Source organism: Crocuta crocuta, unplaced genomic scaffold, assembly GCF_008692635.1.
Source record: "Crocuta crocuta isolate KB4526 unplaced genomic scaffold, BGI_CrCroc_1.0 scaffold234, whole genome shotgun sequence".
Lineage (NCBI taxonomy): Eukaryota > Metazoa > Chordata > Mammalia > Carnivora > Hyaenidae > Crocuta > Crocuta crocuta.
In genome coordinates, this window is record NW_027529647.1 from 3,169,350 (window position 1) to 3,183,305 (window position 13,956).

The 13,956-nt window shown below is 59.8% G+C and overlaps 1 protein-coding gene across 1 annotated transcript in view; it reads right to left on the bottom strand.

The window, feature by feature from the left end:
- Nucleotides 1-13,956, bottom strand: part of CRAMP1 (cramped chromatin regulator 1) — a 43,614-nt gene that overhangs the window by 17,796 nt on the left and 11,862 nt on the right. The window contains exons 6-10 of the mRNA XM_077762792.1: nucleotides 11,551-11,599; nucleotides 2,902-2,987; nucleotides 2,363-2,486; nucleotides 1,032-1,113; nucleotides 30-662 (exon numbers count right to left, since the gene is read on the bottom strand). Of these exons, the coding sequence (XP_077618918.1) occupies nucleotides 30-662; nucleotides 1,032-1,113; nucleotides 2,363-2,486; nucleotides 2,902-2,987; nucleotides 11,551-11,599 (974 nt within the window). The remainder of the gene's footprint in view (nucleotides 1-29; nucleotides 663-1,031; nucleotides 1,114-2,362; nucleotides 2,487-2,901; nucleotides 2,988-11,550; nucleotides 11,600-13,956) is intronic.

A 13,956-nucleotide genomic window follows, 5' to 3' on the forward strand; every position in this document is an offset into this window, starting at 1 on the left:
GGAGCCTCCGCGGGGCCGGGGCCGCGAGCCTCTGGGGAGGCGCAGCCCGGGGGCCGCGAGTCTGCGCACCGGCACTGCTCGGGGATGATGAGGTCCTGGCAGGACTTCATGTAGCGGGGAAAGGGGTCAAGGAGGGAGAGCTCGTCCTCCAGCTCTGGGAGCCGGCCGCAGGTGCACGGCGCGTCCCCGGGCTCTCGGGCGGGGCCGTCTGCAGGACCGGCAGCGGCGGCGGGGGTCTTCTCCTGGAGCCTGTCGGGCGGGTCTAGGCCACTAAGGCTTGCAGCGGCCCCCTCCCCGGGGGCACTTTCAGGGGAACTCTCTCCAGAGCTCTGCGACGCGTCAGTGGACGGAGGGGGACGTCCCGGGCCCTTGCCCTCAGCGCCACCCCGGGGACACTTCACCTGACCCCTGGCTGTGCCCTGGCCGCTCTGGATGCCCAGGATCTGCGCCGGAGGCAACGTGTGGGTGTCCCTGGCACTCTGCCTGCACCGGCCGCCCTCCTGCCAGTGCACCGTGCAGAAGGCTTTGGAGTGCACCACGCGGGCCACGCCCGGCAGCGGCGTGAGCGTGCAGCTCTCCCCAGGGAACAGGTGCAGCGCCACCTTCTCCTGCGCGGGCGCGGCGAGCGAGTGTTGCAGCTGCCGGTCCTCTAGCGTCTTCCGCTGTCAGGGAGGTCAAGGAGCAGCCGCAGCAGCAGGCCCCGTGCTGCCTGGCACACAGCACCGCCCGTGCCTCCTCCCTCACGGACCGCGCCCAACAACCTCCGCCGGCCAGGGCGGTCACGGACACAGGGTGTCTTGGGCCGTCCTTACCGTCCTGCTCAGCCCGCTGGCGGGGACGCTTTGCATGCCCCCTACCCCAGGCACGTGGGCCAGACACCTGAGCCCAAGGACAAGTGGCTGCAGGGTTAGCTCCGGCTCTACGCCACCCCGCGGGCCCACTGCACTCTCGGGCCAGAGAAGCGAGACCCCATCCTCGGGCAGCAGCGGCTGCGGAGCTTGGGCGAGTTTGCTCTAGCGGGAAAAGGATACAATCCGCACTTCGTGGAGCGCCCACTTCTGTTTCAAGAATTCGATGAGGCTAGAGACCTTCCGGTGCAGCTCCACGATCATCCTACAGAGAAACCACGGGTGGGACAAGGTGGCCATTACACAGAAGGGGACCCTCTGAAGGGTAGGGCGAGGCCGAGGCAGCAAGGCGAGGACATGTGATTGCAGAAGGGGCATCAAAGGAAGGGCCGAGGCCCCGGTCCCCAAGCAGGCCACACACTCCTTTTCTTAAAAACGAACCGTTTAAACTGAAATAACTACAAACTCACATGAAACTGTTAAAAAAAAAAAAAAAAAAAAAAGCGATTCCCCCGTGCCCTTTACACACAGAACAAGATCTCCATCAGGACACGGGCTGTGGTATGAGCCACCATTCTACTCTGTTAGCGCCTTTTGGGTCCAGGAAGTGTGGCCTGACCAGCCTTAATCAATACCAAGAAAATTTAAAACAAGGAAACAACGAGGTCCAGACACAAATGAACCTCAAAACAGTCCCGTTCCCCGGGAGCGCCTGGGTGGCTCACTCGGTAAAGTGTCCAACTTTGGCTCAGGTCATGATGTCACTGTCACGAATTCGAACCCCACATCGGGCTCTTTGCTGACACAGCTCAGAGCCTGGAGCTTGCTTCAGATTCTGCATCTCCTTCACTCCGCCCCTCCCCCTGTTCTCTCTCTCTCAAAATTAAGCAAATATTTAAAAACATTTTAAACTTAAAAAAAAAAAAAAGTCCCAATCCTTGAAAAAAGCCAGACCGAAAACCAAGTGGGGGCCATTCTCTTTAGTGAACTATCCCCAACAGGCAAATCTAGAGACAGACAACAGATGGGCAATGGCTGGAGGCCACTGTTGAGGGCAGTTTGGTTGAAAGGCCTCCTTCTGGGGTAACGAAATGTTCTGGAGCGAGACAGGAGATCCTCGTACAACACCGTGGGAAGGTCCTCAAGGCCCTGGAGTCAGACACCTTCAGGTGACTGACGGTTAATTCTATGTTATGAGAAATTTGCCTCAAACAAAAAAGAGGCGTAAATGGAAGACGGTTCACACCCAGCGTGTGCCCTGCACGTGTCCGGGGAGATGGTGAGAGAGGAGCGGAAAGGGGTTCGGAGGGAAAACACGACAGAAAGGCTCTGAGGCCTTCGACCTGCAAACCACATCACCCTGCACCCCGTGCTTGGCCCGCAAGCACCTGCCCGCGTGGGGCCCCTGGGTCGGAGGGCCGCGGTGAGCGCACGTGGAGCCAGAGAGCGCGAAGGCCCGTTTGGAGCACAGGGAGAGCCCAGCTGCCCCCCGCGGAGGCCAAAGGCCACCTTACCTGAGCCTCGGGTTCTGGGCCAGGCTCTGGACCCGGGCCCAGGCGTGGTTGTTCCTCGGCTGCAGCTCCACAGGAACTTTCAGGGGCAGGCGCACCGGCTTCTGGTCCTCGTCGTCGCTCAAGCCTATGACAGGAGGGGCCGTGAAAGCCAGGCACACAGACATAAGCGCAAAACACGAAGAGGCATTCCGGGCAGATGGCCCTGAGAGGGAGAGCAAGGCTGACGCGAGGCTCTGCGCTCTGAAGGAGGGCTGTGACATGGCCACTGGTGCATCCGTGAGCCAGGGCCACAGGCCAGGACGCAACGGGAAACGAGAGAGCTGCCTGCGACACCGGCTGCCACCTCGTCCGAACTAGCAGGGCCGCTGAGCCGGATTTCCTATGCGGAGGCACTGCCGTGACAAGGGGTTTCAAGTGCAGGGGCGGCCAACCCACGGCACCACACTCCGCAGACTCGGAGCAGGCACGAGACGCACCTGCGACTCGGCCAGTCCATCGTGAGCCCGCGCGGGCCCCTCCCCACATCCGTGTTCACGTACCGTCCGGGTCACAGAGCTTCTTCAGGGCTCGGCACATAGGCGCTTTGATCCTCAGGTTTCTCCCTTTGTAGCGCACGGTGGTGGCCCTGCGGACGGAGTTTCATGGGAACAGTGAAGCCTCTACGTGACCAGCTGCTCCCCGCCCAGCACACACAGGGCCAGCGCGCCCAGCACACACAGAGCTTGGACAGATGAGAGTCCCATGAAACTGCGACGGTCCACGGCGAGACCTCGTCATGACCTTGGCGGTCCGGCTCTGCTCCTGCTCCAGCCTCACACTGCAGAGGACACCTGCCCGCCCTCTGGCCTGGTGACTGGCGTGGCGCCACCTGCTGTCTGTCCCCTGCATCCACTTCACAGGAGCCCCCATCAGACATCAAATGCACGCCCTTCTCTCTTCCCCTTCCACCTCGGGAGCCCTTCAAGAGAAGGTCTGAAGCCCCCCCTCGCGGTGACCACCATCCTAAACCATAGCAGCAGCGCCCAGGGAGTCTGGGCCCCTTGCAGCCGGCAGGCACGGTGCCACTTGCTCGTGCTCTCCAGAACTGAGCTGCGGGCAGGCCCAGACTGTCACGGCTGTGGGTGACACTTCGTCTGGACACTGCTCCAGCCAGGATTTATATAATGTCCAAGTGACCCAGATTAAAGTAACTCCACATAACCAATGAATACAAAAGTCATAAAAGCTCCATTCAAAAAGCACACTTAGAACGCTTCGGAAATAATAAAGGCTGGCTGCTTTGCGAAGCGGCAGTGAAGTCACGCACGGGCAAGACCACTCCAAAGGCGCCACAGGGCCACCGCCCTGGGCCCTGCTGCTCTCACTCCGCCTCTGCTAAGTCACAAAGGATGCGTGTCGCCTGCAGCTGCCATACCCATCACGGACCTCCGGGATGAGCCACCCGGTGCCAGGGAACGAATGAGGTTTTCATTTTGGAAAATTGGTCAAGGTCAGTGTATACCGTTTACCACTATGTGTCATGTGTCAACCAGTTTTTCGAATGCTGGCCGGCTGGGACCCCCTCCAGGAGAGCTGGGCTGCCCTTGCCAATTCATTTCTAAGAAAACCTCAGAGAAAAAGTTATAGAACGCACAAGGATGTGAAAAAAAGTGAGAGTTCTATCCATACTTACTTAGCACAGGACACACGCGGCATTTGTGTGCACCGTTACTTTTGGAGAGTGAGGTGGGGCGGGGGCTGGGGGTGCACTGCTGTAGTACACTGAGGTTTGTACCATTTGATGTTTTTAGGAGACTGTATCACTACCTCACTCAGATAACTTTACAAAGTATCTCCCGGAAACAATACTGCCTGAAACTGGAGCTCAGAAGGCCAAGGGTGCCCCGCAGCGGAGGCCCGCCCACAGCACAGTATGTCCCAGCCTCCTCTCTGAAAACAAGGCCGCACGGCCCTCCTCTTTGGAAGGAGACGCTTGCATTTCCAACATGCGTCCCCGAAAGGGTAGATGTCACCACTGGCCCCCGTGAGTGTTTCTGAGGCCGAGCAGGAGGTGCCATGTGGGGCCAGGGCTGACAGCCGCGGGCAACCCGCTCGCTCACAGGGATTCCAGCGGCAACACATCCGCAGGAGCCGCCGCTGCGCGCACCCAGCGGTGCCGGGAATCAGACGCGGGACGCCGAGAGCGGCACGGAGGTACAGGCAGGCTGCCCAGAGACCAGGGGACCCCGGGAGGCCTGCTCCCCTCACGGTGTCCGGTGGCACGATTCAGAGGACGGCGTTGATGCGGAACGTGCACCTCGCTCTACTAAGACCAAACGCTTGCAGCGCAATGATCTCAATTTGGGAAACAGACGTGTTCCAGACTGACTCGGTCCCTGCCTGGCTGCAGTGACAGGGGTGGCTCTGGGGCTGGCGGGCCTCTCTGAGCCAGGCCAACAACACAGAGTGGGAGAGGCCGTGCTGTGAGGCACCTGCGTTTGCGATAATCATATTTTCCGTTAAACTGTTTCCTGACTTCCTTTTTTTTTTTTTTTTAAGTGAAATTGAGCAGCCCTCTGGTATGACCAGAAAACATTCTGAGATTACAATCCGTCTGTTTCTCTCAAATAGAAATTCTATGAGTGGCCTGAGGCCAGAGCCTGTGGGGCAAAGCCATGCTGGAGCTCAGCTCTGGGAGGGAAGGTGGCTGCGCCCCCAGGGCACGGGCAGCTGTGAAAGACTCACAATGTGACCTCGGACAGAGGGAGCTTCACACGGAGGGCTCCGTGCACACGCCCACTGTTGCTGGTTTGACATAACAGGCAACAAGTTAATTCCTCTACGTGCAATGCACAGGGGCCTGGCTTTCCTGTCTGAAGAATCACATGACGAGTCTGTGCTGCCCACCCGTGAGCGTCCCAGGGGAGGGGACCCCGGTGCTCCCGTCAGGCCGTTTGCTCCAGAGTCCCACAGCTGCTAACACAAGGACATCCACAGGTCACCGAGCACGGCTGCGTGAGAGGCCTGCACGGGAAGGTACTTAAATAAATGCTCCACGAGTTACGGCCTTACAGGAAGCCGCAGTTCTCGGCACACTGGACTGACCGTCCCCACCCGCTTCACCTGTCGGGGCCGCTCACGCTGGTCGTGGGAAGTAGGGTGTGCGGCTGGGGGAAGGGACACACCAGGCAGCGGGACGGAGGGAAACCTGGAGTCAGACCCACACAGCAGGCCCGCAGGCTTCACACGAGGGTGCAGAAGCGCCAAGGGAGGAAGGACAGCGCTCCCAACGGACGGCGCTGGAGTGAGTGGACACACACAGGCTGAAACCGACCCCGCGTAAACCGCACGCCACACGTCACGGACCGAAATTTCCAACCACACGACTCGCACACAAAGACGCGCAGCAGCGTGACTTTCGGGCACACAAAGTCCTCGAAGGAGACCAAGATCGCGGCCCCAACACGGAGGTGGCAAACGGCGCCTCAGCGGGACTGGCTGCCACGAAAGCGGGACAAGCCGTGGACCAGAGGAAATTCTGCCCATTGCCTATGCAACACCGAACTCACGTCTGGGAGGAGGGAAACAAAGGGAAGAAAATGCAGTTTCCGTTAAACCTCTTTACCGCCCGCAGCCCCAACACTAGGATCCTGCACAGCGTGACCTTCCTGGCCTCACCTTACCACGACAGCAGCGAGCCCCTCAAGGTCCTGAAAGCCTTGCTTCCAAATCCCTTAGAGACTCAGGCTGCCCCCCACCCCCACTAACATAAAAGTACCTACTCAGCCACTCCTCACAACCCAGTGCCGCTCTTCCTGCCTCACGGGTCCTGTCCTGCTTTAATAAAATCACTTTTTGCACCCAAGAGGTCTCAAGAATTCTTTCCAAGCTATTTGCTCATGAACCCCATCGGACGACACGTTAGCAACTCTCTAAACTCAGTGATAAGGAAACGGGCACAAGATCTGAGCAAGCCCGTCACCAGAGACAGACAAGCACCAGATGCTCAACATGGTCAGTCACCAGGGAAACGTACACCACCACCACCAGGAAATGCCGCTGTGGCCCATGAGGACGGCTCTGAATGCCGTGAAGGCGGAGCGTGCAGGGTGGGGGCAGCACCTGGGACATCCCTGGAGGGCGGCACAGGCCCACCTGTGGACCAGCCCGGGTGACCCGGAACACATACTCACCGGCGGACAGACCGAGGGACGGCCACGATGGGGACGCTGCTCTGCAGGAAAAGGCACGAACTATGGACTCACAGGGACAGAACTCAAGAGGACACTGCTGAGTGAACGTCGCCAACCTCCGAAGGCCACACCTGGCATGACCCCATCTGGATGGCATTCTGGGAAAGGCAGGACCATGGGGGACAGAGAGCAGCTGAGGGGCTGCTGGGGCTGAGCACGGGGGGCGGCCATGAGGAGGTCCGGGGATGACAGCACCCCCGTATCTGGATGGGGGTGGCATTCAACTCCGTGCACCATTTAGAACTCACAACAGTAAGTGAAAGAAGCCAGTTTGAGAAGAACGTCGGCCGTGTAACACCAACTCAGCGGTGTTCTAGAAAAGGCAGCTGTGTAGACAGTCTGGGTGGGAGGTCACGGGGGGCCAGGAGGAGGGGAATGATGGGTGGGGTACGGGGGACTCCCGGGGTGGTGGCACGACTCTGCAGGACCCCGGACCAGCACCTCAGGTCACCGCACATCTCGCTGCTGTTTCTGCGCTATCGTGAGACACACGCTGAAGACACCTGCCCAGACCCACGCACCGAGAGCGGCATGCGCCACGGGTCGCAGGTGAGCCTGCGGTCCAGCAGGGGAGGACACATCAAAACACGACAGGACAAGTAACACCCCTGCGCGCGCGCCGGGGCCGCCCTCTCCATCGCCCAGAGCCGGTGCAGGTGAGCGCACGCTGTGGACACACTCTTGCCCCGGTGAAGCTGGGTGAGGGTACGCAGCTGCCTGCCGCACCGCGGTCTCAACCTTTCTGATAGTTGACCTCTTTCATAATGAAATCTCCTGGAAGATTAAGAGTGACCATCTTGCTTCTCAGACACAGAGAAGTTTGGTGTCTAACACTCGTGTATCCAGGCAGACAAAGCAGCTGGTGGCACCTGGCATCAACGAGCTTCTCTGCCTGGGATCTGCAGTGGGGGGCATGGCGGGGACACCCCCGGAACCCGGGCTGACTGGTCAGGGGCCGGACAGGTGAGCACCCGGGGCACCGATGGAGTGCCGTGCTGACCAGTCACCATGAAAGACGCAGGACATCCAGGCCTCACGGAGTCCCAGGGCTGGGGAGGGGCCTCGCAGTTCACAGCTGAGGGATGAGCAAGAGCCTGTCACCGAGGGCAGAGGGAGCGTCCCGGATGGGGCGGCAGAAGGAAACAGCAGTCAGACACCCGAATCCCAATGAGGCATGCAGCGGCCACCCACAGCGGTGTTCCGGCGACTCTCCAGAGCGCCCACCCTGGCAACAGACACGGTGACGGGGCCTGGAGGAGGGCGGAGGCAGGAGCCAGGATCCACACCTTGTGCTCAACCTCCTGGAGCCCAGGGCCTCGCAAGATCCACACTGGAACTGCCTCCTACCCGTCCCGGACCCCTGAGGTCTCAGGGCCAGCACGGGGTGGGCGGGGGTCCCTCCCTCACCCCACAGCCCTCCAAGGGCTCCTAGACGGTTCTACCACCAGGCAGCAACAGCACCCACGCTTGATGAGGCCCAGCCAAGGCTGAAGCCACAAATGTTATATTTTCGCTGCCAGAAATACAGACAGATGCATTTTTATAAACGTAGTCCTAAAGAGCAAGTGTAGTAATAGCAGATTAAAGCTAATAAAAAAGAACACCTTTCCCCAGTGTGGAATTTTTCTAAACAAAGGCACTCTTGTTAATGATTCAAATAATAAAAAACACCTGTGAAGTCAATAACAGGGCATCCCACCACCTGGGTGGCTCAGCTGATTAAGCATCTGACTTCGGTTCAGGTCATGATCTCACGGCTCCTGAGTTCCAGCCCCGAGTCAGACTCTGTGCTGACAGCTCAGAGCCTGGAGCCTGCTTTGGATTCTGTGTCTCCCTCTCTCTCTGCCCCTCCTCTGCTCACAATCTCTCTCTCTCTCAAAAATAAACAATAAAAAAAAAAACAAAAACAGAAAACAGGAGCGCCTCTTGCATCTACCACCTGAAGAGACCCCGGTGTGAGGTGGAAGCCACACACTGAGCCACCCCACTGCAGCCCCGCACGCAACCCACCTCACTTCCAAACACAACACAGGCCCCAGGTCCCACCCAGGAACTGGTCTCTCTGTGTCGCCCCTTCGCTATCGAGAGCGAATCTGAGATGCTACCAGGGTGGCTCACCACTGATCTGACCACTCCCTAGAGGTGGGGCTGTGGGGTCAGAGGCCGCAGACAGGTCTCCCGCTGTCTGCAAACACCACTGCGGGCACCCCTCCCGCCAGCCAAAGCTCTGACACCTGTGTGCCCACGCCCACCACTATGAACAGTGCCTGTCCGCTTCCTTCCTACCCTGAGCAGAACGAGGTGGTACAAGGCAGGTCCTGGGGAGGCGGGTTGTAAACACTGATCCCCCTTCTTCATCTGGGTGGAGTCACAGCAAACTGGCACTCATAGGGCTGAGCAGGAAGGAGGCTCCAAGGGCGTCCCTGCAGCGAGTCCCCCCCAGTGGGTGCAGGAAGGAGCTGCAGTGTGACTCCGGCTGCAGCCCACACCCCCTGCAGATTCATAGGATTTACTGGGGAAGGCAGACACCCTCCCACGCCCTCAACCTGACCTGCCACAGTCAGCCTTGACCTTGTTCTTGGGGTGAGGTGGTGTCCAGGTAGCTCCTTCCCGCCTCCCTGCGTGCAGCCCACGCCCAAGGCGGAGGGAGCTGTGCTCCCTTCCCAGCAGGTGGAGGCTCTACATGAGTGACACGGAACTCCACACGGGACGTTCATCCCTCGTACCCCACAGGGTCACCCAATCTCTGATCGCATCGGTGCAGACTAGTGCATATTTACTATTTTCAGGTCACAATCCAAATGTAAACGTCCAAAGCAAACAGGAGCCCCGGCTCGTCCGGAACCAGCCTGACCATCACATCACCTCTGGGCTTTACTGTGATGGTCTCTTTGAGACCGAGGGCACCTGGCGCCGTGTCTGTGGTTACCCGGACCTTCAGGCCCCCAGCTCAGGGCCCAGGGCTCTCCAGTCTCCAACAGGCCCTACAACTGACTGGCCACTTTCAAACTTATCAGAACATGCCTTCCTCATAGCGGATTAAGGGTGACGCATCAGGCCCACATACCTTTCCGGAAACCCGGGAGGCCACCCTCTCTCTGCGCGGGCCTCCAAGGAGACTGAGGCAGAGCCCAACAAGCTGAGGGCTTTCCCATGAACTCACCGCACTCGTCCTGAACACAAAGAGCCAGGGGGAGGCTCGGCCAAGGACGCCAGGGCGACTCAAATACAAGGGCGAGTGAGAGCCCCCAAAGCTGCATCTGGGGAGAGCACTCCGCCTCACGGGGCAGCTCCCTGCGCTGGGCGGACAGTTAGGTAAGAAACCCCCTCAGCCAAGGACGTTTCGCCTTCCCTCCAAGGTTCCTCGGGCACACAGGCCACTCGAAGAGCCCACAAACTCAGAAACTGCAGCAGGCAGGGGGGTGGGAGGGGGCATGACAAATGACCCACAAGGCAGTGGGTGGTGGCCTCCAGGAGGCCCTGTCTGCTCACAGACACGAGTGTGTTTGAGGCAACCTGCACTCTCCAGCAGCAGGGGTGAATAGGGGCTCTCCCGCACAGCCGCCACCACAGGCTGGTTCACAGAAATCAGCCCCGGACTGAACAGGAGCATCCGTGAGGGGGATGCTGGGCTGCGGCCAGAGCAGAAGTCACGCGGCCGGCCCCGTCAGGGGCTCACAGCTGAGGGACAGGGGCCTGCAGGCCATCCGACACCAGGAGGAGGGAGAAAAGGGACCAGGGGTGCAGGGAGACCGTGTGTGCGGAGGAAGCAGGGGCCTGGGGGGTGGCAGGTAGGCCCACCGGAGCCGGGGAGCCGGGGTCTGGGCAGAGTGCCCAGGGGGCGGGACAGACACGGCAGACTGGCGAGGGCCAGGCCGGGTGAGAAATCCACGCACGCAGAACCCGCTGAACGGGGGTGGTCAGGGCCCCGGGGCCAGAGCAGCTCTGAGAGGCCGGGCAGAACCAGGCTGGACGGGCCAGGCTACACTGCCTCCACCTGACTGGGGACCAACGTGAGCAGCGGCCACGAGAGCCCTGCGTGTGGGGTCGGGGGCTTTCCCAAGAAAACTGCTGGAGACTTCCAACGGGGGTCCAGGAGACGTCAAGGACCCAACGGGACTTATAAACCGAGGGACAGAGATGAAGGACAAGTTAGACCTGGGCCCCCTCGCCCAGGAAAGGGAATGGAGGCCCCGGGGAGCGCTAAACAGCCCACGGAGGGCACACAGAGGCACGAAGCTCAGCACAGCATTGGGACGGTCCCGGCAGGGGCGAGGCAGGAGGGAAGACTGGGCAGTCACAGGGCCGGAGGGCCGCCAAGTCAGACGGCGGCTGCAGGCCGGGACCCCGGCGGGGCTGACACAGCGCAGGAGGGCTCCAAGGCCAACTCCGGACTGGGCACCAGTGGGCGAAGGGCCACGGACGACGGAAGATGGGGCATGGGGCAGGGGCCGCACGCCACCTCTGCAGCAGGAACGGCCACTGCAGTCGGGCTGAGCGAGCAGGGCAAATCATGCGAGTGAGGGCAGAACACGGCGTCAGACCCCGCTTTGCCTCGTGGGCACGGAGCGCCAGCCGGCGTGGAAAGGGCCGCACAGGAAAGGGGCCGGGGGCCACAGGCCAGCAGAAGAGCGACCGCTCTGGCAAGAGGAGAAGGTGCTCCCCAATGTGCAGATGGGGGCGGGGGCGGGCACAGGGGGCAGGGAGGCCTGCGTGGACGCTGCCGCCCCCACAAGGGACCCGAGGGAAGCACAGGATGGGGACAGGCCCAGGCCAGGTGCCCCTGCTCTCCAGGGGCTCTAAGAGGCTGTGAGCTTGAACCCTGGGGAGGTCTGCACTGCAGAATCCTTGGTGACAAAAGGGATAGACCGCCCCTCGTATTCCCGGCTCCGCATCGCAGGGAAGGGTGCATGCGCCGCACGCGACAGCAATGCCCCACATGACGGGCCTACTCACCCTGCCTGGATGAGCTCGTTCAGCTTCGTGGCGTTCTTGTCGTCCATACCTAAAGGCAGAAATAAATAAACGTGACCATGGAGTGCTTCGGGGCAAAACGGGTCAAGAGTCCCATGTAAGTAACTTCAAGCAGAAAGTGATCACCCCAGTTCCTTTTTGCAACATTCAAGGATTTCCACGACACCACCTCTCCGCAGCCGCGGCTCTGTCTGCGACCCTGTTCCGTCTGCACCCGCACGTCCCTCCTTCCATGGGGACTTTCTCAGGGGGACACTGCCTGCCTCCTCCCCAGACCTCTGCCACACTGAGCCTCTGAGCTCGGAGACTCGCTTCTCAGGGTGCCCAGCGGGCACGCTTCTGCCGCTGGGCTTGGGTCATCTGTGGGGCTGACGTCATCTGCTGGGGATCTCCAGGCGCCCCGGGCGGATGAGAGACCTGTGCGCTCTCTAGAGCAGACGCCACATTGCTCTGCCCTCCCGGTGTTAGTGCTTCCTCGACAGAGGACACAGGGAGCACGCAGGGCACCCCGGGACGCAGCGGGGGTTTGCAGGTCACTGCAAAACTCTTTGAACCCTTCCGTACGTTTTGGGGGAGAAAACAACAGGCCACGAACACGCATCCAGATTGAAAACCAAGACAAGAACAAGATCCTTAGAGCAGCCCCAGGAAAGTAGCGCGTCCCCTGCAGAGGAGCGAGGAAGGGTGAGCGGACAGTGTGGTCAGACGCGGGGAATAACAGCTTCAAAGCGAAGAAAGGAGAACTGAGCAAACCAGAGCTCTCCCTCCAGCAAAAACGCCTTTCAACCTAGGGATGCCTGGGTGGTTCCGTCGGTTAAGCATCCATCTCCTGATCCTGGCTCAGGTCATGACCTCACAGTTCATGGGATCAAGCCCTGTGTTGGGCTCTGAGCTGACAGCATAGAGCCTGCTTAGAATTCTCTCTCACTCTCTCTCTACCCCTCCTCTGCAGTGGCTCACTCTCACTCCCAAAGATGAACATTAAAAATGAAAAAAGAACCCCAATGTTCATAGCAGCACTCTCAACAATAGCCAAAACATGGAAAGAGCCTAAGTGTCCATCAATGGACGAATGGATCAAGAAGATGTGCTTTATCTATACAATGGAATACTACATGAGAAAGAATGAAATCTGGCCTCGTGTAGCAACATGGATGGACCTTGAGGGTGTTATGCTGAGCGAAATAAGTCAGGCAGAGAAGGACAAATACCGTATGTTTGCACGTATAGGAGGATTAGGAGGAACTTAACTGAGGAACGAGGAGGAGAAGAAGGAGGGAAATGGTGGGGGAGGGGGAGGGAGGCAAACCATGAGAGACTTGAATGCTGACAAAAACTGAGGACTGATGGATGTGGGGGGGAGGGGGGAGATGGGCATGGAGGAGGACACTTGTGTTATGTGGAATGATGAGCACTGGGTGTTGTGTGGAAACTAATTTCACAATAAACTATCTGTAACAAAAAAAAGAAAGAAAAAGAAAAAAAGAAAAAAGAAAGGAATAAAGACTATCTACTACTTTACAGCTGTCTCATCACTAAAGGAACTCACAAACACACTCAATGACTGCGTGTCAACACAGAGCAAGGCCAGCCCCGCACACCGAAGGGACATGGTCCGGACGGAGCCGGGCCCACGGCAAGAAGGCACAGCGGTGAAGAGGCCGGTGTGCAGCCTTGCTCGTGCCCGGGCGCCCAGCGCACCAGCGCCCGCCACCGCACAGGAGAGCAGGGACTCCCACCTGACGGCAGCGTGTGCGGGGCCAAGCATGTGGCCCAGGGCCCAGCCCGTCCTGGAGGCCCACGGGCATCTGAGCAGAGAGCAAAGGGTAGACAGAAGCTAACGGGCAAAAGAGGAGGGAAGGGTCCGTTGGTCCTGGGTCTGGCAGGCGGACAGACAAAAGGCCCGGGGGGCCATGAGGGTTCGAGTCACCAGAAAGGCGGCAGCCAAGAAGCCACGCTTTAAGGAAGAACCGTCTAAACACATGGCGGTCCCCGCCCCACACCAGCTGCCGTGGCAGGAGGAACGGCCCCAGCCTGAGACCCAGTCCTGGGGGCAAAGCACAACCTGTCACTTCCCAGCCACGGAGCCCACAGTCACTTGTTTCCATCAGACCAGAGCACCCTGAGCCCCAGGGACAAGGCCCAGGAGAAGAGCTGCCACGAGGCAGGACACAAGGGGGCGCGTGCCCGAGTCCCCGGAGCACAGCAGAGACACCACGTCCGCTGCCCCAGGAGTCGCGCGTGTGCGGAGAGCTCGGGGAGAAATGGCAGGCCCTGAGCGCCGCTCCTGCAGAGCCTGGAAGAGGCTGTGGTGTGCACGGCGCCCTGCTTGAGGGGGCCCAAGCCTGCCCTCTCTGCAGACTCCCAAACCACCCAACAGGGTGCTTA